Source organism: Nothobranchius furzeri, chromosome 17 (genome assembly GCF_043380555.1).
Source record: "Nothobranchius furzeri strain GRZ-AD chromosome 17, NfurGRZ-RIMD1, whole genome shotgun sequence".
NCBI classification, from domain to species: domain Eukaryota; kingdom Metazoa; phylum Chordata; class Actinopteri; order Cyprinodontiformes; family Nothobranchiidae; genus Nothobranchius; species Nothobranchius furzeri.
Window position 1 is genome coordinate 45,656,634 of NC_091757.1, and position 25,482 is coordinate 45,682,115.

Consider the following 25,482-nt stretch of genomic DNA (forward strand, 5'->3'; position numbering starts at 1 on the left):
AGGAAAACAAAGACAAGTGATGTTTTTTCCTGGAATCTGTGTGCAAAACATCTGTCATTAACAGATTTTCATTCAAATCTCAGACGTGTAAGCAATGACTACTTTCTAAGTCTGATTAATTTTAAGAGTCAGCTCAATTTAAGATTGCCGCTGCAACTCTTTGACCCTATGATTACTATGCAAAAGACTCTAGTTCATTGCAGTTTTATATAGCCTGGCAAGCCAGACTAAATAAATGTATTATTTAGTCTGGCCACGCTCCATTGACGGCTCTCGGTTGTGGGGCGGGTTCTACCGTAGTATTTCAAATTATCTCCGCATGCCACTGGACAATGAATGTGACATACTCTTGTTTCACTCTGTTGCATCATCCCTCCCACCAGGCATGTAGAGTGCCCTGATTGGCCCACAAAGCGGATAAAGCTCTGTGATTTGTTCACTAAGAAGATGGAGCACTATGATTGGCCCACCATTATGGACCAATCACAGCTCTTTATGTGTTTGAAACCCCTCTAGAGAGCTGTGATTGGCTAGCCAGAGTCCTGGTAGGAGCTGCGGAGGTTCCAATGGAGCGTTCCTAGACCAAACTTTGCAAAACAAGAATTTGGTCTAGTTCACTAGGCTAGGTTTTATAGACATTGAGATCAAATTTGATATAGTAGGAGGTGAGAGTCATTCAGAACACATTTTGTGTGAAAATATTTTCATGCTTTTCTGATTTTGCATGAAATGATGTATAAAATAAGGTGGTGGTGATTTAAAACTCTGGTACAGAAAGAGTTGGGTGACATCATGCATTCCTGCGAGAAATGCTAAACCTCTAAGAAAAACTGCAAATAAGAAAATGTGCTCTTGTGGTAAAAATAATGAAACGTTCCTCCTGTTTTGTCTTTCAGAAATGGCGGAGCACCACAACATCAAACAGACGTTAACCTTGGCCAGAGATTTAGTCTGCAAAGTGCAAATGCTTATAGAGAACAAGTGATTGTTGCTTTTGTTTGGTCCTTTTGTTCCCTTCCATGTTAAATGTAAATGACTGTAGTAGCACACACACACACACACACCGCCACACACATACACACGCACACACTGGCGCTACACAAAGCCTTTACAGTCACAGTTTGCTGCTATGAGCCTTACTGCCTGTGTGGTATACCTGTCTGAGTGCACTTAATGTTTTAACAAGTTCTAGCTGCACATTTCAAGCCAAACATTCAAACAGAGACTATATTTATGTGGAAAATAGATTGCTATAAATTATTTTAATATCCCACTAGTTGAAAAAGTCGTGAGTTATCTTCCAAGCTCCTGTTCCCTTAACAAAGGAAGGATTGTATGATATTCTACACATAAATCCGATTCCGTATCACAGAAATGTAACCCAAGCTCAAGGTACTTCATACACTGTAAATTTAATATCAATTACCTTTGAGCTGTGATTTAATACTCAAAAGTGTTCATGAACTGCTTTGTCTGTCAAACTAGTTTGTCTCATTCTGTATGAAGTCTTGTGTCCTCAGAGAAAAATGCCTGGATTATGTTACCACTTGTAAAATTATAATCTTTGGATGTCTGGGCATAAAAACAAGCTTAATGTCATGATCTTTACAAGTTGTTTTACATTATTAAGTGAACTTCTGTAAATGACGTAAATGGTGCATTTTACTCACCTGGATTTTTGTTTTGTCTCGTATCGTCTGGTGACCGCTGGTTTAACCGGATTTTGGGCATTTGGTGGTGTTTAATCTAAGTCACCAAATGAACACTGCTTTTGTTTTCTGTTTATTCTGATTATTAAGCGTGCTCTAAAGAGAAAGTTAGAGATAAAGATTTTCAAAAAGAACTGCAGACAATCTGATGGTACGAGAAGTGGTTTTAATGTTTTGTCGTTTTTTTAAACAGACAAAAATTTGATCTGTGTTCATCAAGTGTTTCATGAATGTAGTTTAATTATGTTTATTATGAGTGTTTCTCATTGAAACTGCTGCCTGTTAGCCCGTTTTAAACTTATTGTAACATTTAAATGCCAAAGTATTTATTTATTTATTTATTTATTCATAATTATTTCATGTTTTCTTTGTAAAGCTGATATTTTTATTTTGTGCCCAGTTCTATGTGTGCATTGTTAAACAATCAAATTCTATACAAGTAGTTCACATATATACATACATACATACATAGCCTCTATATTAAATGGTATATGTTCTTATAATAAAAAATTAAAATGGAATCATTATTTTTCCAAAATATGTAGTACTGTGGATTTTTTCTATGTTTTTATTCAAAATGGAACAAAAGGAAAATGCTATACATGTAGGCAGTTTGTGGTATAGCCTATATCAGTGAACCTCAACAGGCGGGCCACATCCAGCCCACCAGACCTTTCCACCCAGCCCCCCAACCCTTTGGATCCTAACGCCCCCCAGCTGGAGGACTTTGAAGTTTAGCAGCAAAATTAATGTCTGAAATATTAATAATAGTTTACATTCTCCAAAAACAGCTAAAACTACAATCAAAACATTTGAAATGCAAACAAAGCCATTTTAAATATTAATAAATGAAGCTACAGTACTTTGACTTTATTTCAGAAGAGCATCTTGCCCTCACAGCATGTGCTACAAAAAACAACGATAATAATAATAATGATTCAAAGGATAAAACTCAATTATTCTTGTCTCCAACCTTTATGGTTGGTATCTTTAAATGTATTTTGTGGTGGAAAATTTTTCAGCAACTACTTATACTCTTTCAGTAAATTATACAATTTACTCCCAAGAAATTTTGGAAGTTGGTTTTAAAAACAAATGTTTGTTTTTTTAAAGCAATTAATAGGGCCAAAACTATTCTTTCTACTTAATAATTTGTACTCATTGTAATATGGTATGCACTGAACAAAAATATAAACAAGACACTATTGCTTTTACTCTTAATTTTCATGAGCTGAACTCGAAAGATCTGAAACCTTTTCCATATTTCTATCTTCACTTCCGGGGAGAGTAATTCTCAAACCCAAAACTTGATGGGTGCTGAAGTGTCACACTGTAATTGATCAGTCCAATGTCTGCAGAGTTCCAGAACCTTTTTATCGTCTCTCAGTCTAAACGGAATTAAATAAATTGACTTTTGCTCTGTATTCTAATTTTTCGTGTTTAAAGCGTGATGTGAGGATTAAAACAGGAAAAACTACGCCCGAACAGGGACTTGAACCCTGGACCCTCAGATTAAAAGTCTGATGCTCTACCGACTGAGCTATCCGGGCGCTCATACATGCGACACGATGTCGTTCTTATTTAACAAACACTATTGAGTTCGGATGGAAAAAGTGTGTTGACATATTTATTTCTATTTGATCAAATAAGATTACCCGTTAGATCGTATGTTCTAGGTTCTACAGTTAAAGGCGAAAGGCAAACTTGTTCGTTTAGAACGTTTGCAAAGATCCTGAAGTTAGCTTCCGATTCCAGGGGTGGCTAAAGGGCAATTCTACCAAATTTTTCTCTACTCTGACCATCTTTAATCTGATCTAGCTCTAAAACTACAACACTTACACTCTTCAATCCTATACTATATTATTCTACACTAATTGCAGATTACAAAAACATAGTTTGAGATTTGTGAAACCTTTTTCTGATTTGTGAAATGTCAAGAAAGACAGATGTAAGCATTTTTAGCAATTGGCCCAAAATCGACCAGGAACTGGTCCTGGGCAATAACTACAACACCGGCACTTTGCCAACCTGTACTAGATTATTCTACACTAATATTTGATTACATAAAACATAGTTTGAGATTTGTGAAACCTTTTTCCGAATCAACTAGTGTTGATGCTTTAAAAAAATGGCATAAATGGCTTTCTTGCAGTTTCACAACTCAGAAAAATTGTTCACAATCACAAACTATGTTTACACAATCTGCTGTTAGTCTAGAATAATCTTGCACATGTTTGAAGAGTGTATGTGTTAATAGTTTCTCAGCTAGATCAGAGAACATTTTGGTGTAATTGCCCTTTAGCCATTTCCCGATTCGTAAATATGAATCGGAACCTAACTTCAGCTTCGTGCGTTAGTACATATCACTACGCCTTGACAGTGTTATGCTACGTGCTCTTTTCAAAACAGCATCAAGAACATTGTGGAAAATATTTTAAAATATATATCATTGAAATCCAATGTGGCAAATAAAAAATTGGTATGTTTTTTCACTGAGGACGGAAGTAACAGCAGGTCGAGGAGAAGGGACACATTTGGATGTAACACCGACTCACATTGCAGAGAGCTAGCTTGGATCAAAACGATCCAGTTTCATATAATTTAGAACATAACTAGTTGGGTAGAGGTAACCAGTATGTCGGCTTTTCGTCTGACAGGTTTATGCTCGTGTCGTGGTGTGTCACTGAAAGTCATTGAGTCTTCATGTAATCTGTCAAGAAACAGGAGAGGATGTCTGCAGAGACCCCTTTTAAATGGAACCCGCTTGTTCAGCTCCCACTCACTCAACTCAAAGGTAAATTTAAATATTAGTTACGGTATCAGCAAAGAAAATTCATCAGGGAGTCGCCAGTTTGTTTACTTTAGTTTGTTTTTTGTTTTTTTCCTCAGGTGCCTAGGGTTCCCACGTGGGAGCAAATACCAGAAGAGCAACTTCCTCCGGTAAAATCCACATCCGGTCAATAATTGTAAACACCATAAAGACACATATTTATGTCTATAATCAACACAATCCAGCTCTGATAATGCATGTCCATTATTTGTTTCTGTAGCATGCAGTAGGTATGTTAAAGCTTGGAGAAGTACTATTGAGAATTCCAATTACCTCTCAGGTGCCTCTGTCCTAAATAAAATGAATAAACTTAACTCATCAAATGAAGTCACTGATTTTAAATAAGTTTAAACAGCTTCCTGTCTTCACAACCCTAACCCAAATTGCACAATAGCACTAGGCGATGGAATGTGTTAATTTTAGTTAAAGGGCTTTAATTGTAAGTTTAAAGCTTCCTTTGACTTTGTGTATGTTCTTGTAATGACTCTGTAATACATGTTTGTCTGTTTGATTCTCTGTTAATTTCACAGCCTGCTGTAGTCCCTGCTGATCTGGTGGACAAGCTGGAGCGGCTGGCCTTGGTTGATTTCCGCACCAAAGAGGGCCTGGCATGTTTGGAGAAAGCCATACGGTTCGCAGATCAGCTTCACCTTGTTGACACATCAGGGGTTGAACCAATGGATTCAGTCCTGGAGGACAGGTACAGCATGGACAGTTGTGGATAACAGCTTGGATTTATAAAAAAAAAAAATTATATTTCTTTCTCACATGTTTTGTTTTATCTGCTCAGAGCTTTATATCTGAGGAATGACACAGAAACGGAAGGTGACAGTGCAGAGGAGCTGCTCAAGCTCGCGAAAAACACAGTGGAAGAATATTTTGTTGCACCACCAGGTATAAAAATGTGATCCCTTTTGTTTATATCTATTCTTTATTAAAATAATTAACATGTAAAAGGTTCTGTTGTGCATGTGGTGATCCTGTTTTGTTTGTAGCTGAATAATTACCAACTTTTATTTTAATCACAGGAAATATTCCGCTGCCTAAGAGGGAGGAGAGGACCGCCATGCTGAAACACTCAGAGTTCTGAAGAATTTATTTTTGAAATATTTATTCATTGTTTGTTTTTGCACATGCTGCGCAGTGGCTCAGTGGTTAGAGCTGTTGCCTTGCAGCCCGTGACCCAATGTGGACAAGCGGGTTCAGAAGATGGATGGATGGATGTTTTTGCACGTTGGGGCTGTACTATTATCGTATGTGTCACATGTTTTGGCAGAGACTATAAACTGCATCTTACTGATTATATGCAATAAAAAACAATCAGCTGTAAACAATGAAGGAAAATATGTTTGATCGCACATATAATCCAGAATACTTAGTTAAAGGGACTTTACAGAGTTTTGAATTTTTATGCTCGTGATTGCCCCCTCAGGCCAAAAGCGTAACGGCAGCTTCAATAGTAGGCTCGTGCACGAGGCGTGCATGCTGTACGTGCACACTCCTTAACAAAAATAACAGCTGAGACAGTCCCTTGTGTGTGTGTGGCCCGGAGGACAGAGGACAGGAGAACGCGCAGCTAATTAATTAAATAATTTGGTTCTGTACCTTTCTCTTCAGCACAGCCGACAAAGGTTTATGATGGGTCAGTCCTCCTGCATGCTCAGGTCATTCCCTTCCCTTGCTTGAAAAATTGTTCCAAAATGAAAGTTGAACCCACATCTTTTTTATCTGTGAATTCAATGCCTTTTGGCGAGTCTCAAATAAAAATTTGGGCATCTTACTGTAAAAAAATATACCATTAATGTAAAAAAGAAACTCTAAATAAACTATGTTCACATCCAGAATCAAACTCAGGTCTTGCATGAGAGTCCGACATCTTACTAGGTGAGTTAAAGTGCCAGTGATGTCTACAGTATCTGTGACATTTATATCCTTGATGACAGCTGAAACAACGTTCAAAGAACGGCTCGGAGTGAAAATGGCTATTTTGTTGCTAATTTGCAGGAAATATCTAGAAGAAAGTTCTACAGAAAGTAGCTAAGGGTCCACAGAAATGTAGCTAACTTTGTCACTAGGTGTCAGGAACAGCGACAAAGTCGCACTGCCTCGCTCTCTGCTGCTAAAGCTACTGATAGCAAATGCTACGGGCTATGCCTGAGCGTGAACGCGCATGAAGCAGCCTGCTCGACCCGAGCAGCTCTCTTTTTCTGTGATTTTACAGAAAAACAGGCAATCACTGTAAAAATGCCAGGGCTCATTCTACAGGACCAGGGCATTGCAGGAGAATGTATGAAGAAGAAATGTATAATTTCTATACATGTTTTGGCTGTCAAACTTCCTTAAAGTCCCTTTAATCATTTGTAAATCCTTATATTCATTTTACTTGTTCTTATGTTACTTGTGTGCCTTTAAACTGAATGATCCAGAATCATTCACTTGTGGTCTGTACACCCCGAGGTTTACCCATGTCTGATTTATGAGACATGTTATGTGAAGGCCAGGTACCCATTAGATCAACTAAAAGCTGTTCAAAGGAAACAGGCCAGGTCATTACAACCTTAGCAGAGAGAGATGGGACAGGAAGCAGATGGGTCAAAATGTCTCCCATTTTGTCTGGAAGATGGAGTTAAAACAGAAAGGAATGTCAGTTACCAAGACAACAGGTGATGTCCTTCAGCTAAGTTTAGGGAGGTGCCAGGAGGGGTAGGAGAGTAAAAACTGCATTTTGCAAGAGCAGGTCGGATTCTTCTCTATACCTGGGAGGTGAGCATCTCCCCGACTGTACATCAGGTTACTAAAGAGTGTGACAAATGAAATATAGTGTGAGTTAAGTGCAACTTCAAGGCGGTGTGCTGGGTCAGAAAATTCAATGAAGCGGCGTGAGGAAAATAGTTCCAGGAGGCCAGAGACGACATCCTCTGCAGCACCACTTGGGCCGAGAGGATTTCCATCAGCTGAACTCTACGACAGCACATCATATCCTTTGTGAACAAACCAACAGTCAGGTGTGGGAGGTTTTGCATGATCAGCGGAAATAGAAATATAATAATCTACATATATTTACATCATATTTCAGTTTCATTTGAATAATAACTTGTTTAGGTTTCAGTATCCATTTTCATGAACGTTTTTTTATGTGGGATTTTCATCATTCTGGGACACGGAACCAAAAATAACTGAAATACACGTTTTTATTTTTACAAAGATTAATTTTAAATGAGTTAAGGTCACACCAGAATTCCACGTGGACGTGTTTGATTTGAGTGAGATGTCTCTGAGGGCAAAATTAAAACATGAAATTATTTCAAATAAAACAGAATATCTGTTTAGAAGCTCATCCCTGCTCTTATTATTGTTGTTATTTTTATTTTATTAAGTGGTTATAGGAGAACATCTCATGAGTCCTTTTCGGTTTTCTTTCAGAGTAAAATGTCAGCTGATGATGAATCATTACTTGGTTTGTTTTCTTCCCCACAGATCAGCTGATGAGCCCCGCCTGTTTTCAGGTAGATTAGTGACGTACCTGCCGTGAAGACTGTATGAGGTTGGGAACGTTTGGAGAATAGAAACCGAAAGTTACCGAGGCAGAGATGGAAAACGAATCTTAGAGAGAAGGCGTGGCCTGCTCTGTATATAAACAGCTGATCAGCTGAACTCTTTGGCCGCACTCAACACTCAAGGAAACTTCATTTTGATCTAAGATCATCGCAAGGTAGGACACCATCATTATTATTTAATGCTTTCACAATAAATTACCTTTTTCATATAAACACTATTCTAATTGTTGCAGACTTCCATCATGGAACTAATCATCACCATGCTGAACGGGACATCCCACTCCCTGATTGTGAGTCCTCATGACACAGTGGGCTCTTTGAAGATGTCCATCCAGTCCAAACTAGGGGAACCCGCTCAGAGACAGAGGCTGGTCTTTGATAACGGACGGAGGACACCTCTGAACGACGACTCCAGGACCCTGGGCTCCTACAACCTCCAGTCCGGCTCCCGGGTGTCGCTGCTGGTCACGCAGCCCCCCGCCACCATCCAGGTCTTCCTCAAAAACGAGAAGGGACAAGATAAAACCTTTCACATCAAACCCGAGGAGACGGTGACGGACTTCAAGAAGAAGGTCCAACAAAGCGAGGGGGTCCCAGAGAGCCAACAGAGGCTGATCCACGAGGGCCGGGAGATGACGGACGGGAAGCTGGTGGACTATAATGTCAGAGATCTGAGCACCATCTTCCTCAACCTCCGCCTGAGAGGCGGCTGAATTATGCTCAGGTTTAGCATCTACATTCCTTTTGAAATTATTGTAATAATCATTCCACTGTGCTAAGCAAAATTAGATATTTTACTGAAACTGAAACTATTTAATAAAGACTTAATAAAGAAGCAACTTTCTCATTTCATTGTGCTTTTATGCCCAGTAGGAGGCGCTCAAGAATAGTAAATTATAATTAAATCTTTATAGAATTGACTTTTCTGTGAGACTAAAGTACCAGTTAACTAAATATCAGGCCCACATTCATTATATAATTGTTTCCTGGGTTATTTTTGTAGTCACTTTGTTTCGCGGCTTCTATTATTGCAAAAACCACTGAAGATAAGTAGTGAAGAACCATAATTAAGAGTCACACACAAGTCCAGTCAAATTATATCATTCAGTTCTTGTTAGATTTTAAGTTTCATCAGAGCCTTTCTCAGTTTCACTCACCATGGACCCTGGACAGGTCACCAGGCCATTCTCATGTAAATCCAGTTTTGTAAAAAGTTTGTTTTAGTCTCTACATACAGTCCCACATCAACGTGGATTAAACCTGTTGTAAGAAGTTAATCTGAAGAGTTACTGTGTGTAAAATTCATTTAGGAAGCTGGGTATATTCCCTCAGTAGTTGGTCAAAACCCCAACAGGAAACTTCTCATGGCCTCATTTCCTCACAGATGCAAGGTAGGCATACCAGAACAGGGCTATCATGTTGGCAAACAGCACTCGAAACTGAAACACAGGGAATTAGAAACATCTCGGGTAAATGAGAGATTAATTCTGTTAGAAGGATGGGTGATGGTGAAATAAACAAACCTGAACAGGCACAAAGTTGACATTTATGAACTGGAAAGGGGTCCAGACTTTCCAGTTCATCTTCAGAGCAGACCAGTAACTTCTTTTCAGCTTCTGTTCAAAATCATCCCAACCTTTGGCCTAGGAGAGGTTTGAAATGAATACACTGCATTTATTTCACAGCTTTTGTTAAAAAATGCAATTTAATTTTACAATTACTAGAATAAAATTATGTATCGAGGCGCTTGAGTGTGACACAGTACTCGTGTTGTACTGATGTTAATCCTTAAAACTTATTTGATGATGTGAAGAAAGTTTTTCATTTCCTATAAATTATCAAGCTGTCACAAATATTGTCCGAGCAGATTTCCTGCTTTTCTCAACTAAATGTGACGCAGAAAGGAATAATTCTGGGTCAAAATTAGCAGGGATTTGTGGATTTAGTTTTAGTGAATACAAAAAGAAACTTGCAGAATTTTAGGAATGCACTGGTGATACAACATGTGGATAAAAAAGCACTTTGTACTTTGAAAATGCAGTAATAAGGTAGTACTTACATTGTTTACATTTAACTTTGCAAACCCGTTCAATGCACACAATTATGTGGTTCAGCGTCTTGCAGCATGAGTTACAAATGTATGAGGTACCAAAGTAAAGGAGACAAGTATTTGTGTTCAAATTTCTTGATTTTCATGCATCAACTCAATTTGTGTCACAGTACTTTCAGTAAACAAAATCAGATAAAGCTTAAGGGAGAAAGGTAGGTTATATGTGGATAATAACTGAGACCCACCTCCAGGATGTTCATAACAAAGTAGAAAAGGAGCAGGAAGCCAGGGGCAAAAATGAGCCGATCCAGCAGCAGTCGTTTGATGATGCAAAACCGGTCTGTGGTGGGCATCCACACCTCCATCAGCTGATAGAAGACGTGGCTTATTGGTCCTGTGATAATTAATCTGCAAATATTAAAAGGAAACACACATATAAACTCTCGATCCCCATGTTAAAAACACAAAGGAGTCCACATTTTTGTTTATCCTGGAATATCTTTGCAGATTTATGTTTTTATTCTTCATTTTTGCTCCAATGTGCCATTACAGCTAGGGCTGGGCGATATGGCCGCAAATCTATATTGCGATATAATCTGAAGCATGTGCGATTACGATATGTACTGCAATATATTTTTTCCTTTGTTTGTATATGTCAAAATGACATGCTTTTAAAAATCCTCATAGGGAAAATACATTGCAGCAGAATAAAGACGTCCAAAAAGTGTAGAATGCTCCTCCTCCTCCTCCCGCTCCATGCTTGCAGTCACTGCCATTCTGTTGTTCCAATGTCGGCGCAGGTGCACATCTTAGTGACATCATGTGTCATCGCGATATAGCCAAAAACTTATCAATCATTACCCAATTTTATATCGTTTCTACCTTATATCGTTTACATGGCCCACCCTACAGCCACCTTCTAACAGCCTTAAATCCGTTTAATTCCTCTGATATGTTGGTGTTTAGTCTCACCCATAAATGGCATATCGTACAGCTCCAGCCACATCGATGTCGTTGACCTGAGCTCCACGTTTGGCCTTTTTTCGTGCCTCCACATACTGGGACAGCAGGTTCCCTAAAGCTGAGAGGATGCCACTGAAAGCAGGAAAAAACAAACACAGGATGCATTAAACGCTAGAAATGTGCAACAAGTATGTTTTAAAGCTTCTATTACAAACTGAAGACAAAACGTTTTTTATCTTATTAGGGGAGGCTCTCCTGGCAGATGCTGATTGGCTGAAGCCAGAAAGACCTTTATGTTCTCAGAGCAAAGAAAGAAAAGGGTGCTAAAGCAAACTACTCACTCAAGACAGATAATAAACTACATAATATGAATCAAGCAGCTACTTACTAAAGTTCTGAGTCAGTAACTAATAAAACTCCTACTTTTCGGTGTTTACAGCAGAAAAACTAAAGTTTAGAAGAAGATTTGCTAACCTGGTGAAAGATTTAGTGAGTATCGGATACTTTTTAAGAAGAATCAAATACTGCTGGAGCAAAGAGAACTGAAAGGATACATCTCGAACTGGTAGACTAGACACTGGCATTGTTGTTTCTCCAACTGCACCTTCATTACCAACAACCAGGGGGGAGAGCATCGGGGAGAGTCGCGACACTTCCGCTTGACGTACGTGCGTCACACGCAAGGCCACGCCTACACGCAGGCGTGCGGGAAAGGAAACAAAGCTGAACAAACCAGCGTTGAAAACACTTGATCAGGATATTGGCTTGTTGTTCTTGTGAAGAGCCTCGTGATTTTTATCTTGAGAGGAGCCATATATATTAAAAAAATCTTTATTCTATTTAAAATGTCCTTGCTTTTATTTAGTGTTATTGATTGCAAACGTGGTACTTAAAAAACTTTATCAATTAATCCTATAAAGTCCCAGCCAGCACCAAATTAATGACAGGCTTGACCAAATTTGATTAACTTTCCTTTACTTAAACAAGTCTAGTATATATTTTTGCTCTTATTAGATATCCAAGTTTTTTTTTCAGAAGATGCAGGCCATCTTATTTAGACCCCAAAACTGAACCAATAAATTTGTATTTTAAATAAATGACCCACATTGGTATGGCACCGTCAAAGCGCTTTACACTACAGTCATTCACACACTGATGGCGATGAGCTACATTGTGACCACAGCTGCCCTGGGCCACACTGACAGAGGCGTCAGGGTTAAGTATCTTGCCCGAAGACACAACAGCAGAATTCTCTTATCCGAAGCTGGGATCGAACCTGCAACCTTCTGGTCACCGGACACCCTGCTCTTCCTCTTGAGCAACTGCTAGTATAATTAATTCAAGCAGGAACTATAACACTTGAGGAAATGAGTGTATGCTTGGAAAAAAAGTACAAATAAGTTACTAAAACTGCACAAATGTGACTTGTAATGTAATTAAAATACACATTCAGTACAAAAAAATGAATGAAAAAAATCCAAAATTACTTCAAACATTCAGATGTGTTAGCTAAATGCATTATAGAGCTTTTAATTGTTAGCCTGTGGAGTAGTGCCAGACTCAAAATGCTGACCAGGTTTCATGTTCAGTAGCACAACCCCTTTTCCAATTCTGTTTAATACCTCATACAATTTAGTTAAGTTTTCTTAAACCTTTTGAGTAATCTGTAAAACACAAATATTGAAAATTGAAGACAAAACCAAAGTAGCAGATGTTACAGATGTACAATGTGTTTTCTAATTAGAGCCATGAAAAATAATATTAACCTATTCAAATGATGGATTTTTTTAGTAGACAAAAAAAAAGTCATGAAAGAAACTTTATTGTGCAAACTAAAAAAAACAGTGAACACACGTATTTACAACACTGAACCCAGTCAACACTTCTGAAGCACAATGGCAAGTTTGAGGAAAATGAAACAGCAGAGATGACATTTTTTCTAAAACAAGAACATTTGACTGAAACAGAGACTCAGAAGCTTATCAGTGGTTTTGATCGGTAGTTATTGAACACATTCTGTAGATAACGCTAACAAATAGAACTTAAAGAGCTTTCCAGTCTATTGGAGACTTCCCAGATTTCTTTAGCAGCTCATTGGCCTTTGAGAAATGATTGCATCCAAAGAATCCCCGATGAGCAGAGAGGGGAGAGGGATGCACGGCCTGCAGGACATGGTGGCGTTTCTACAAATCAGACAAGCATCAGTATTAGTTATAAACTTCTGCTTTTGTTGAAATAGGAATAAAGTTAACGCACCCTGTTTATAGCAGCTCCTTTTTTCTGAGCATATGATCCCCACAGCATGAAGACAACACCCTCCAGGTTGGTGCTAACCCACTGCACCACAGCGTCAGTGAACGCCTCCCAACCTTTGTCTTTATGAGAGTTGGCTTGGTGCGCTCGGACCGTCAGGACGGCGTTGAGCAGCAGCACGCCTGGAGAGTAAAAAAAAGTAGGTTTTGTTGATGCCCCGCTGTTTCATCATTCAACAAACTGATTTTTACCCTGCTCGGCCCATCCAGTCAGATCTCCATGGCCCGGATGCTGAAATCCTTTGATGTCAGATGCCAGTTCTTTGTACATGTTCTCCAAACTGAAAGTAAAATTTAGCATTAAGAAAGGACAAACTTTAAAGCACTTGGGAGTCATGAAAACATGACTGAACTAAAATTAGCCTGGTGCTGATAGAACACTTGCACTGAGAACATTACATATAATACGCTTTCATGGAAAATACCACAAAAATTGCAAACCTGGGTGGAGGAGGAACGGGTCTTTTCACGCTGAAGCACAATCCATGCGCCTGGCCTGGGCCATGATAAGGATCTTGACCCAGAATCACCACTTTGACCTGAAATCAGAGACGTGTCTTCATGCCATTTGAAGGAGTGGATTATTTGATTAATCAGAACATTTGCTGCAGAATCTAGTACAAATGAATGCCTTGTAAGTTGTTCGCAGGGGGAAAAAATATAGCGGTACACCAGGGGCGGATTTAGGACTGAAGAAGATCCGGGGCTTAACGCACACGCGCGCACGCGCGCACACACACACACACACACACACACACACACACACACACACACACACACACACACACACACACACACACTAGTCTTTTCATAAAACATTCGGGGCTTGAGCTCATGTAGCCGGGCCTAACGCCACCCCTGCGGTGCACCATTACCAGGAACTGAAGTTACCCACATAACAGCTGTGCTTCAGACGGCAAGTTTTGGAGTCTCATTTCTGATATTTAGATATCTCACCCTGGATTGGATGACAGCAATGTGATTCTACCACAAACTTGCAACATGGACGTTTTATCTCCACAAATAACACATGCCTGGAGGAGTTCCTGCTGTGCGGTGAAGTTGCTAATGCTAATTGTTAGCTTAATCTAGCCAATACATCTGCTGATGATTCCCGGACATTAAAACAACAGCCTTTCACTCGCGGGTCAAGATGGGAGAGTCCATGAATGCTAATTCACTGTGTGACATAGATCTGTGAAGATTTTCAAATCTTAGAGTTTCACAATCTATTTTCTATCAGGAACTAATGCAGGAGATAGGTGTAGGAGATCATTTCCTGTTCATCTTGCATGAACACCTCAGAGTGGCCAGTTATAATCAGAAGACACAATTAAGCCAACCACACCTTTAACAAGATCTCTTTGAAACCGTTGTTGATTAGCCTACAGAGCAAAATCGTTTTGCTTCTGCTAATGTCCGTCTAGATTTCTAGGCTAGTGGTTGACGGCCTTCACAACCAAAACCTCAAATTGATTCATATTATTTCTTGCATACTCCTGTTTTAATGAAATATGCTTCTGTAGCAAAAAAACAAAAATAGATCCCTTAGTGTCTGATAGCTGTTGTTAAAAATCTGCCTTCTCTGACCTGGTTTAGTCTAGAACAAGACTTAACCTTACTGTTTTGGATCAAATAGGAAACGGAGTTTGCCACTGAACTCTGGTGCTTAACGTGCTGTCTACACGCAGCTGGCTAGATTATATGGGTGGGAGACTTTAATGAAGCTTTGTTTTAAAGAAAAGTGATAAAAAGGAGCAAGAGTTTCACATTGTATTTTTGCTCTAAAATAACACCTCTTTATTCCCAACTCATGACTGATGCATGTAGCCTCTGGTTATACTTACATCTCTGCTGCCACACGTCTGCGTCCAGGTGAACACATGTTCAACAGGAGGGAATACGGTGTGACGTTTCCTCTCCTCCGAGACAAAACTCATCAGCTGTGTAGAAAAGTGAAGTTTTTAGAAGTAATACAAACTAGTAGACCGTGCAGTTTTTATTTATTTGCCTGTTTGAAATATGGCCGAGAAAACTCAGACGACAGCTCCTTCCTCCAGCTCTCTCCGAACCCTGGCGGTGCGTTTACGGAAGCGAGTCTTTCCAGCGCCGCCCTCTTGTTGCGGGAGATCCGATCCAGCTGCTCCGCGGAGAGGGAAGCAGGGGACGTGGTGTCCGGCTCAGACTCAACCGCAGCAGGCCTCTGCTTCTTCTGAATTATTTTAATGTATTGAGTAAAACACAGAGTGGGTGAGAAGCGTAGTGGAAACTGCTTTAAAAAAGGTCGGCGGAGCGGCGCTAACGCGCTCATGTTACGCTAGCAGGAGTTTGCATCTAGTTCGACAACTCTGAAAAAACGGTGGCGACCGTGAACACAGCTTGAATGAACCACGCTGCACTTCTCGCGGGAAACTACAACAGAGGAAAAACTAAAAAGACGCTGCAAGTATCTTAAAACACAAATAATGTTATGTTTTAGTAATGTCAATCGTTCCTAGTGTCAACTGCGTTTCATCTGTTGAAAGCGTGACCCTCACCAGCTCTTTAGCATCCCCCTTGGTGTCATTTAACTCCTTAGAAACCCTCTTCTTCGAGACTGGAGAGAAAAATGAATTAATAGTCTTCTGTCCAATCATCCTATGAATAGCTTTGGCGGTGAGCGGCGGTGGAATTGCTGAATCGTTATTTATCTAAAGAAAGATTAAAACGGTGCCAGACTAGAGAAAGTCAACCATCAGTGCTGTAGACGTGAATAGCAGTCGCGCCAAAATAAAGTGACGACAGCATTTATGATAATGAGCTGAGAGGCGTTCAAGAAACGCACGTTTTTGCTAGGTTTTAAACATTTGCTGTTGTTTGGGCCTTTTCAAAATATGTTTTCTGTCTTTATTTTTGAAGCCAGTTCCAAACTGAACAAAAACTTAATTAAATGTGTCTAAATTAAAGCATTCATATGAATAAAAAAATTACAGCTAAAAAATAATGAGCACGCTGTAGATTAAGACACTCCATTTGATGCTGTTTCTCATTAAAGACGCATATTCCCCATGTGTACCGAAGACAAAATAAAAATTTAATTCCTGTTCTTGTCTTTTGATGTTTATTGCAGGCATCTTTTCATGAGCACACCAATAGCAGAGCCTACTGTTATGGAAAAGTTTCTGCTTCAGGGACAGAAAAAACATCTGTGCACTAGTGGGCCTAACGTCCAACGAAGAAGTCCTAGAAAAAAAATTAAACTTGAAGAAAAGGGCATTAAACAGGAAAATGAAGATCCTGCGTTAGAAGAGTTCTCTCATCCTATTCCTTGGCAAAAAATTGAGGCAGAGGGACTAGACTGTGATTATGCAATGCTCTTCCCAAAAGGGGAAGCAGATGACCTATTCAGCCAGCTGGAGGAGGAGGTGGTGTACTCAACAGGTATGTCAGCCCTTTTCCTGCAGTTATGACCTAATTTAGTAGTATGGTTGCATAAACGATACTTATTTTCTTTCAGGAGAAGAATCAAAGGTCCAAGTGTTTGGAAAGATGTACAATATACCCAGAAAACAAGCAGCATATGGAGACAAAGGTCTAGAGTATACTTATTCTGGGGTAACACGTCTAGCATGTTCATGGACTCCAACCTTAGAATATATCAGAGACTCGGTCACAACAGCAACAGGCCAGACATTCAACTTCGTCCTGATCAACAGGTGAAACTTTACTAAACATCAAATCCACGGGTTTCCTTTGAGATACTGATAGATGTCCATCTCTGGTTCAGGTACAAAGATGGACAGGACCACATGGGGGAGCATCGTGATGACGAGCATGAGCTTGACCCTTCTTGTCCCATCGCCTCAGTCTCGTTAGGAGCAGCTCGAGACTTTGTCTTCAGACACAGGGACGCTCGAGGAAAACACAGCAGCCGACATATTGAGCCTGTGAAGCTGGAGCTCGCTCATGGAAGTCTGCTCCTGATGAACCCACCGACCAACACCTTTTGGTACCACAGTGTTCCGGTTCGGAGGAAGGTCCTCTCCTCTCGCATCAACCTCACCTTTAGACGGATCGTACTGGACACTAGTTTAAAAACATGCCAAGACAGTCTGTAAATTAGGAGTTGGACCAGTTTTCAGAACTTTAGGGCAAAGTAAAAATGTGTTTATATGTATCAGCTGAAAGACTGAGAAAACACGGTGGAGTCAGTGAAGATGGATAAATCAGGTTTTGAAGGATAAGTGACAAGATTTACTTAAAGCTTATTTTAAGAATAAATGATTAAAAATAAGTTGTGTTCTTATTAATTTCAGGTTCACATGCATTCATGTAACAGAATAAAGAATGGTTTATTTGGTGCTTTAACATTATATTGAACTTGATTCGCTTTAAGAGAAGTGGATGTCACTAAAGTGGATTTATTTCTACAAATCTGCTGTGATTAATAACTATCAATGACTTGTTTTTGAATAATGAAGCTTGAGTCAAGCCTCCACGGTACCCCACTTCCAACAATTTTTAACAAGTTCATGTAGTGTTTGCTGAGACACAAGGCAGTACAATCTGAGGGCCCAGTCCTGATGGAGGTTTCTTCCTGTTTACTTGGGAGTTTTCCTTCCCCCTGTCTCCTTCAGTCCTCGCTCAGCAAAGGCGTTTACATAGAATGGATGTTTCGATCCAATCTTTTGGTTCCATTAAAAAGGGCAAATTTCCCTAAATGTCAATTTTATAAGAATAAGAATAAGAACAACTTTATTTATCCCGAGGGAAATTCTTGTGTCATGTACATGCTCAAAGCAGTTGGAGAGACAAAGGAACAGGTGAAATAGAAATATGATATACAATATATTCATTAAAAAAAAGATCTACATGTAGGATAGTGCAAAACAAACAATCGCATATCTCAATAGACAATCGCATATCTCAATAGTTGTGTGAATCTAATTTTATTACAATCAAATTGAATTTAGTGCCGACACCTGGCTTAAATCTGGACATGGTATGAGTTGGACATTTAAAGTGAAGCTTTGATGTGAATTGGAAAAAAAATTAAACTGAATTAGATTAATTTCTACTTTTGCATGAAAGTTATATATATTCATCCTGTAAGGCCTGCTGGTCATGTTTCTGCCTGCTCACTTACCTGGACCTCTTTATGGAAGCTCCTCTCAGCTGTCGCTCCCTCATCCTGCTCAACGGTCTCAGTGCTTTGTTCGTGTACGAGGCCATCACTGCTGTGCGGTTTGATCCTTTTATATTTTGTTCCAGGAAACGTGGATTCCTCATCGTTAAACTTTTCCAACACACTTTTGGCTTTACGTTTTCTGCTCGACATCTGCAGCGATTCACTCCCGGACGAATGTCGTACAAGGAAGAAGTTCAACACTAACAGGAAAAGAGAAGACGCTGCGTGCGCGTCGTCATCGCCGCAATATTGTGAAGGGCACTAATGTGTGTGTGTGTGTGTGTGTGGGGGGGGGGGGGGGGGGGTACACCTGTGGATCGATTCGAGTCTAATTTAATCAGACTTGTCAATAATTACAGTGGCGTGTCTAGATCTTTTAAAATGGGGTGGCCCAGGTGAGGCACAACTTTGTGCATGGGTGGCACCAATGGTTATGCTTTTTTTGTTTTACCCTCAAGCCTTTTGTAGACAATGAAAAGCCTATTTAAAGGGAAATTAGTGTGGTGGCACCTGGGGTGGCCAATCAGATTCCAAGGGTGGCATGTGCTAACCCCCGGCCACTCCCTGGACACGCCCTGAATAATTATGAACCAGATCATCCAGTTATGACTAGCATGGCCTTCACTGGTATTTAATTTCAAAATGAGATTTTTAGTTCTGGCTTGTAAAACAATAGCAGGCAGTCAGAGATCCACAAACGTCCAAACTTTTCAACCCAGGTAGCAAGCCTACAATGAAACAATGTAGAATTCACATTGCAGTGTCCACTTTAAACCATCTAGTCAATATCAGCCAAATTTTGTATTGAAACAATGCTAACATTTCAACACAACTACAGACAAGGCCTGTTAAGCATCAGTAAAATATGCCCTGTTGTATGCTGCATGTGTATACAGCTGTAAATAAGAATGTGTGTAAACATTCTTTTATTGTGAAAAGGACAAAAGCGGAAATAAGGCTGACATCATAATAAGGTATATGAAAGACATGTATGTTGAACCTTAACCTCATAGATGCACCTTACAGCAGTTTTTCTGGAGAGGTTAGAGGAGAGGAAAATAGTTCAATAAAAACAAGAAAACAAGTGTTGAAAAGTAACGTAGGTAGATTTATCTCCACTACGCGTTTTTACCTGTATAAAATAATAAGTTATACACATGTAATATTTATACATTTGACACAATTCAGATCACCTTCAAAACTCAGTCACACACCCAGGGCCGTTTCAAGGCATTTTGGGGGCCAAGGCAAAACAGACCCTATCGTCTAATCTCACAGCTGAAACAAGCATCCTTAATAATCTGTGAACAGGAAGCTTACCGATGCTGCAGTAAAACTAACGGTATAATTATTTCTTATTAATAAAACGTTAACTAAAGCAGAAAAATGAGATTTTGCATTAAATATGCAAAAATATTTACATATGAATTGTTTTAGAGCCCTTTTATTGGCAGAATCTGATATTAATTTAGTTCTTACAAAAAATGGGTCCCAACATGGTTTGTGTAGTGTTGCCATAGTGTGACGTCATAGGCACAGATCCCCTGTCCTCTTGTTTGGAAATGGAAATATGGTCACCCTATTAAACAAACTGTCCACCCGGGCTTTTGCACTGCACAGAGACGCTTCGCTGCCTATGACTGAACGTCAGTTGAGAGTCAGACTCATGCAGACTGACCAATGAAGAGAGGGCCTCAAGTTAAGACCCTCTCCTCATTGGTCAGTCCACACAACGTGGGTTAAAGGTTACCCTGAGCGGGTTACATGATGTCACGCATTTAAGTATTGAGTATATTTACTGCATATTATAGTAAAATATTCTGTATGTGACCATATTATAGTGATCCTTGGGTCGTGATGATGGGGCCCTTGAATATTGTTGCCCAGGGTACAACAAAGTGTTAATCTGGCCCTGACTACAGATCAATGCATTTTCACTTATATTTCAATTGAGAGAAACAATCTTAATATCACTGCTGTCTCTGTCGGGATTCATCAGTTTTGCAACATTCATTCAACATCTAGTTTGCATCAAGATTTCAGTGTCAACCATCTGATGATTCAGATGGAAAATGTAAGCTTGCTAGCCTATCAACCTTCTTGTTGTCGTGTTGAATCTTGCCTGGATCTGTTCTGTCCCCATGCTCCACCCGTCGCAACACAGCTTCATGCATGTTCTGCTCTTTGGAACAGATACAGTCTGATTTTCCATGTACATCAAGTTTTTTTCCATCAGTTTTCATCTGCTTATCTGGAATTGGGTCGCAGGGGCAGCAACCTAAGCAGAGGCCCAGACTTCCCTCTCCCCAGCAACTTGGAATCCCAAGGTGTTCCCTGGCCAACCAAAAAACATAGTCCCTCCAGCTTGTCCTGGGTCTTCCTTTAGGTCTTCTCCCACTTTTATTTAATGAAAAGCGCAAATGAATTTTTTCTTATCAGAAAACACATTCAGACTGCACAGATATGTATGCGCTCACATGAAAACACATCAGTGCAAACGCCAGGCTGGATGTTTTAGATTTTCCTGGTTTGGTAGGAAACAACAGTAATCTACTGCTGTGCGTTAAAACCATTCAATATAAATTACCCAGATTAAAAAGGACTAAAAATCCAGGCTGCTGTGCATGATCATTTCCAAAAAGGTCCCAGTGTAGATGGTCACATTAGTGGTTTCAGGTTTTAAAAATCTCAAGCATTAAAGAGAACTAGGTACTTTATTTTCAATCATGCAGCTCTGCAAATGATGACACTGTACAGATGATTTCATAACAGTCTAAAAAGGTGTAAATTTAAACATCTCAAGGATATTTTATAATCTGTAATGGGAATGAATTCAACAGAGCTGAAGTAAAAAAAATAAAACTAAAATGCCTGATGTTTCACATTTTGTAACAACTTCTCAGTATCACAAAATATCAGCAGCTTTGGAACAATTGACAGGACCCCCTAAGAGTATATTTGCTTTATGATTACAGCCCAGAATAATAATCCCACATCTTCATCAAAAATTTAATTATGAGGTGTAAATATGAAGACTGTACCCCAAGTTTGTTTCCTTGGTGTAAACGATATTATTCCTGTTTATCTCAGAATGTAGAGTAGAAATGTTACAAAAATGGGTTAAAATACATCTGAAAAACTAGCTTACCTGACCCAAAACATGAGAAAAATCCTGCAGATCCATCATCTTTAGAATTAGGAGCATCCTGTTATGATCAGAGCAGCATAGCGTTCACAATACGCAGTGTGATGCTGCGTCACATCAAGACAAAATTATTTTCGACCTAATAGCTTTCCCCTCAAGGCTCAATGACTCGTTTGAGTTTGGACCGAGGCTCGGCCTCCCAACTCTTTCATAGAAGAGCATGTACGCGTTAGAGGACAGCACCTCCTGCAGGCTGGCTTTCCGTACCGAATTGTCCGACACCCAAAGCCACTGTGAGCTGAAGGCTGAGGGGCTGCGGCGGTACGTGACGAAATGTCCCGAGTGCATGTCCCCATGGTGCACCAGCACAGCCATGAGCTGGAACAAGTACTCTGTCGAACTAGAGGGAAAGACACTGGGATAGACAGAAAATACGTGTTTATGAACGCTGATTTTCATAATGAGTGAATTAAATAGTTGATCATTTTACCTGTAGTCGAATGAGAGGCCAAGCTGTGGGTTTAAACCAGAAGAATGAAGAAATACAGACGAACAGCTGTCATTAGAGAAAGGTTTGTTGTTGTTGTGATGTTCTGTATCTGCAAAACAACAGATTAGTGGTAAGATCACAACAAATAAACAAAAACGATCAAAGCATACTGGTAGAACATTCAGAAAAACAAACCCTTTCCATTGGCTTTTGGCCTTTCTGTGTTATCATTTAAACTCCCAGGCGTTTCAGCTATGGAAGAACACTTATTCAGCCGATTCTTTGGTGAGGAGCTGTTGTGTTTGTAGCGATCCATCAACAGAAACTCTGTAAACTGCACGTGCTCCTGTTGTTTGATGGGGGTTCCTTCACTGGACCAGGTCAGTCGTTGCAGATGGATGCAGAGGCACTGAGGGAGCTAACAGACGCAAAAAGAACCAGTGTTACAATTACGCGTCCATGTTGGATGCTGTTATATCTAGTTCACTGTGACAAAAAGAAAAACACCTTTCCAAGTTTCAGCTGTTTGACAAACGTCGTCCTCTGGTTTTCCAAAACTTGCCCATTTAGAGTTGTGCTTTGTTGAAGCTGAGAAAAAAAAAAGAGTGGTACTTTTGTTACCCGTAAGTCTCCGAGGGAATGATTAAGGTGTTTTAGAAAGAGCAGAACCTTTGTACAGTTTTCACACTCCACTTCTTTGATAGTTTCTGATGAAATAAAATGCTGCAGGCACTGGTCTAAAGAGATGGGCCGACCCTGAGGACAAACAGGAAATAAATCAATAGATTTTTTTTTAATTCTTTTACTGAAGTGCGATGTTAAACTGTCACACAGCGTTGTAGCAGCAAGCTTTCCTGACTCACCCACTGAGGAAGAGGGATGGACAAGGAAAGACTCTCAAACGAGTCATATCGCAGCGGACTCTAAAAAACATGCACGATTCACTTCTAGAACTAAGCGTAACAAAATGATGTGGAACTTTTTAAAGGAAAGCAAACTCACTTGTATCTCGCAGTGCTTGCAGGACATGTTACTTGTTAAGCGACCGTGAAAAGGATGGTGAAACTTCCAAGGATCTGGTATTGGATGAAGAGGAGCTGCAAAAAAAAAAAAAAAAAAAAGATGAAATGTATTTCCTCCTGGTTTTTTTACATTTAGAGTCTAAAGTTTGTTCTTTTTCTTCCTACCTCGACTTCTGCAGGCCATAGTTTTGTCTTCGTGATTGGGAAGGTTCTAGTAATAAGATAAACACAAATTAAGATGGAGCACATTTTGGAAACATAAGTAAATTAAGATGCAGTTTGAAATAGTCTCAGGTGTGTGGGAAGACGAGGAGCAACCAACAGAAATGTGTGCACAGTTTTCAGTTTCTGTGCAGGTTCTAACTTGCCTCGAGCGACTGCACATCAAATAAATGAGTGACTTTGGGTTGACGATTCCGCTCCTCCTCCAGAGAAGATGTGAGAACATGAAAAAGTTCATGTGCATCCTTAAAAGAGGAGAGAGAAAATATATATATTTGATTATAATAAAACACAGGAGCATTCCTTTTTTCCTCCGAACACGACTGGGACAAAAAAATGCATTATGGATTATGTGGAATAACCTGCTCTTCAAATGAATTGATGTGCCAGTGGTACAATCTGAGAACATCCAGGAGGCATCCAGCATCAAGAACGTCTTCTTCTCCAGGTTCATCAGTGGACAGAGCTTTCAGGGAAAGTAGAGGGAAATAACAGGAATATGAGCCCAGCATGCTATTTACAGTCCACCGACTTAGATGATAAATCAGATTTAGTCACCTTTGAGAAGCTGCAGCAGTGTGGTAGACAGCTGGTTGCCTTTGCATGATTGGATCGTGGGCATGCCTGAAAACTTCTCTAACCATTTGATGAAGGACGGACAGGCAGCCAAGCCCTGGAGCAGAGCGTTCAAGAAGCAGGTGTTGCCCAGATTTAACAGACCTGGGACCATACCTGTGGAGAAACAATTACCTTCATAACCTTTGTCACACATGGAATCTGTACAAGTGTTAATTCAGGCACATGTTATCAGTCCGGAAAAATAACAATGCCAACGGGAGAGCTGTCTAAAGACCAGTTCATGTTATGAATACATTTATGAAGAAAATCAAAACAAAATAAATAAACTGAAAGATTGAAAATGACATGACAGCTAATTTCACCCCTCAACAACATGTATACGCCAGATCCATACCTCTTTTCCTTTTCTTCCTTACTGTAATTGGGCCCCACATGACATAAACTCCAGCAGCAATCGCAGCCGCTATCCCTCCGATGACGCTCCAGTTTTTTATCATCTTGTTTCTGGTAAAACAGAGAAAATGTTAATATGGAGGTAAAGTTGTGGGAAATGTTAAATAGAGTTGAATTACAGTGTAGGAGGCACAACTAACTGAGTTTAATTAAGCAAAACTTGTTCAGGGGTGGTGGTGAATTTTGTGATAATTTAGAAAAAAATAACTAAAAAGAAACTTAATAACTAACACAAACAAACTTTTACAGATAATGTGCCTGTATTTAAACTTCGTGATTGTGCTTCATGCTACAACTAATGTCTTTCAGAGTGTGTGTAACCCCAGTAGACTAACTGACCCACTAATCTATAAGAAACCGAGCCACGGCGCGACTTGATCACATGAAACCTAGTTTCTAACAACACACTCTGGTTTTTCATAGTTTGTTGGAAGATTTGAGGAGTTAAGTGTGATGTTATCTAGTCCCAACTAGTAAGTAAACACGACCTAGCAACACAAAGAAGCTGAGCTACTAGCAAACTAGCTTTAGCTTTTAGGCTAATTTACCAACAACAACGAGGTCAGGCTGCCCTGTGAAGAACGTGTCAGCTTCAGAAATGTAAAACATCCAAGCTCCTGTCTCGCAATATACAATAAACATGTCTTTAAAGTAACCGTTAACGTTGCTTTGTAGGCACAGAGGCATTAAAGGTGTGCGCTGTTTCTCTCGGTGCTCCGTGCGGGGTACAAATGTGTAGAAGCTACCGCTATCCTTGCGCACTAAACACATACTAAACACTTGCTGTCTGCCACATTGAGAGATTTACCTGATTACGGGTCCTGTGCCAAGAAACTCCCCAACAAGCTTATCAGAGCTGTCTGGTCTGCAAGACAACATCCTGCTAGCGCACTGGAACACTCGACTTGGGGAGCGTGTTTCCACACGGACCAGCGGAAAAGCATACCCAAGAAGACGTCGCTTGTCATTTATTTTTATTTAAA

The 25,482-nt window shown here is 39.8% G+C and overlaps 7 protein-coding genes and 1 non-coding gene across 12 annotated transcripts in view; 4 read left to right on the plus strand and 4 right to left on the minus strand.

Moving 5' to 3' along the window:
* sgsm1a (small G protein signaling modulator 1a) overlaps positions 1 to 1,216 on the plus strand; it is a 44,750-nt gene extending 43,534 nt beyond the window's left edge. For both annotated transcript variants that reach the window (XM_070546483.1, XM_070546484.1), the window contains exon 25: positions 897 to 1,216. In XM_070546483.1, the coding sequence (XP_070402584.1) occupies positions 897 to 985 (89 nt within the window). In that variant the 3' untranslated portion in view covers positions 986 to 1,216. The remainder of the gene's footprint in view (positions 1 to 896) is intronic.
* A 1,970-nt stretch (positions 1,217 to 3,186) lies between these two features.
* Positions 3,187 to 3,259, minus strand: trnak-uuu (transfer RNA lysine (anticodon UUU)). The gene has a single exon. It is a non-coding gene; the product is annotated as a tRNA-Lys (tRNA).
* A 952-nt stretch (positions 3,260 to 4,211) lies between these two features.
* gatc (glutamyl-tRNA amidotransferase subunit C) lies at positions 4,212 to 5,873 on the plus strand. The gene is made up of 5 exons (XM_015972647.3): positions 4,212 to 4,503; positions 4,599 to 4,649; positions 5,070 to 5,239; positions 5,330 to 5,433; positions 5,568 to 5,873. The coding sequence occupies exons 1-5, from the start codon at positions 4,345 to 4,347 to the stop codon at positions 5,627 to 5,629; spliced, it is 546 nt and encodes a 181-aa protein (XP_015828133.3). The 5' UTR covers positions 4,212 to 4,344; the 3' UTR covers positions 5,630 to 5,873.
* Positions 5,874 to 8,117: 2,244 nt separating this feature from the next.
* Positions 8,118 to 8,931, plus strand: isg15 (ISG15 ubiquitin like modifier). Its single transcript, XM_015972649.3, has 2 exons — positions 8,118 to 8,251; positions 8,330 to 8,931. Exon 2 carries the CDS (start codon positions 8,339 to 8,341, stop codon positions 8,807 to 8,809), a length of 471 nt encoding a protein of 156 aa, XP_015828135.1. The 5' UTR covers positions 8,118 to 8,251; positions 8,330 to 8,338; the 3' UTR covers positions 8,810 to 8,931.
* Positions 8,932 to 9,186: 255 nt separating this feature from the next.
* pxmp2 (peroxisomal membrane protein 2) lies at positions 9,187 to 11,762 on the minus strand. Its single transcript, XM_015972648.3, has 5 exons — positions 11,584 to 11,762; positions 11,119 to 11,241; positions 10,392 to 10,554; positions 9,620 to 9,739; positions 9,187 to 9,535 (listed from the first exon to the last, which is right to left on the minus strand). Exons 1-5 carry the CDS (start codon positions 11,742 to 11,744, stop codon positions 9,467 to 9,469), a joined length of 636 nt encoding a protein of 211 aa, XP_015828134.1. The 5' UTR covers positions 11,745 to 11,762; the 3' UTR covers positions 9,187 to 9,466.
* A 1,153-nt stretch (positions 11,763 to 12,915) lies between these two features.
* unga (uracil DNA glycosylase a) lies at positions 12,916 to 18,855 on the minus strand. Of its 2 annotated transcripts, none has more exons than XM_015972650.3 (7): positions 18,547 to 18,855; positions 15,433 to 15,633; positions 15,269 to 15,364; positions 13,863 to 13,960; positions 13,614 to 13,702; positions 13,366 to 13,544; positions 12,916 to 13,292 (listed from the first exon to the last, which is right to left on the minus strand). In XM_015972650.3, exons 1-7 carry the CDS (start codon positions 18,736 to 18,738, stop codon positions 13,152 to 13,154), a joined length of 996 nt encoding a protein of 331 aa, XP_015828136.3. In that variant the 5' UTR covers positions 18,739 to 18,855; the 3' UTR covers positions 12,916 to 13,151. The 2 variants fall into 2 exon arrangements, with proteins under 2 accessions (XP_015828136.3, XP_015828137.3); XM_015972651.3 differs by lacking the exon at positions 18,547 to 18,855 and adding an exon at positions 15,959 to 16,175.
* On the plus strand, positions 15,580 to 17,694 carry alkbh2 (alkB homolog 2, alpha-ketoglutarate dependent dioxygenase). 2 transcript variants are annotated; one of them, XM_070546566.1, is made up of 4 exons: positions 15,580 to 15,867; positions 16,531 to 16,841; positions 16,918 to 17,116; positions 17,188 to 17,694. In XM_070546566.1, exons 2-4 carry the CDS (start codon positions 16,541 to 16,543, stop codon positions 17,516 to 17,518), a joined length of 831 nt encoding a protein of 276 aa, XP_070402667.1. In that variant the 5' UTR covers positions 15,580 to 15,867; positions 16,531 to 16,540; the 3' UTR covers positions 17,519 to 17,694. The 2 variants fall into 2 exon arrangements, with proteins under 2 accessions (XP_070402667.1, XP_015828139.1); XM_015972653.3 differs by having other exon boundaries at positions 15,580 to 15,863.
* A 2,428-nt stretch (positions 18,856 to 21,283) lies between the features above and the next one.
* Positions 21,284 to 25,452, minus strand: usp30 (ubiquitin specific peptidase 30). Of its 2 annotated transcripts, none has more exons than XM_015972654.3 (13): positions 25,308 to 25,452; positions 24,441 to 24,550; positions 24,026 to 24,199; positions 23,830 to 23,933; positions 23,614 to 23,712; positions 23,411 to 23,456; positions 23,226 to 23,320; positions 23,087 to 23,146; positions 22,893 to 22,979; positions 22,731 to 22,811; positions 22,419 to 22,641; positions 22,224 to 22,332; positions 21,284 to 22,148 (listed from the first exon to the last, which is right to left on the minus strand). In XM_015972654.3, the coding sequence occupies exons 1-13, from the start codon at positions 25,376 to 25,378 to the stop codon at positions 21,851 to 21,853; spliced, it is 1,557 nt and encodes a 518-aa protein (XP_015828140.1). In that variant the 5' UTR covers positions 25,379 to 25,452; the 3' UTR covers positions 21,284 to 21,850. The 2 variants fall into 2 exon arrangements, with proteins under 2 accessions (XP_015828140.1, XP_015828141.1); XM_015972655.3 differs by lacking the exon at positions 25,308 to 25,452 and adding an exon at positions 25,048 to 25,187.
* Between the last annotated feature and the right edge of the window lie 30 nt (positions 25,453 to 25,482).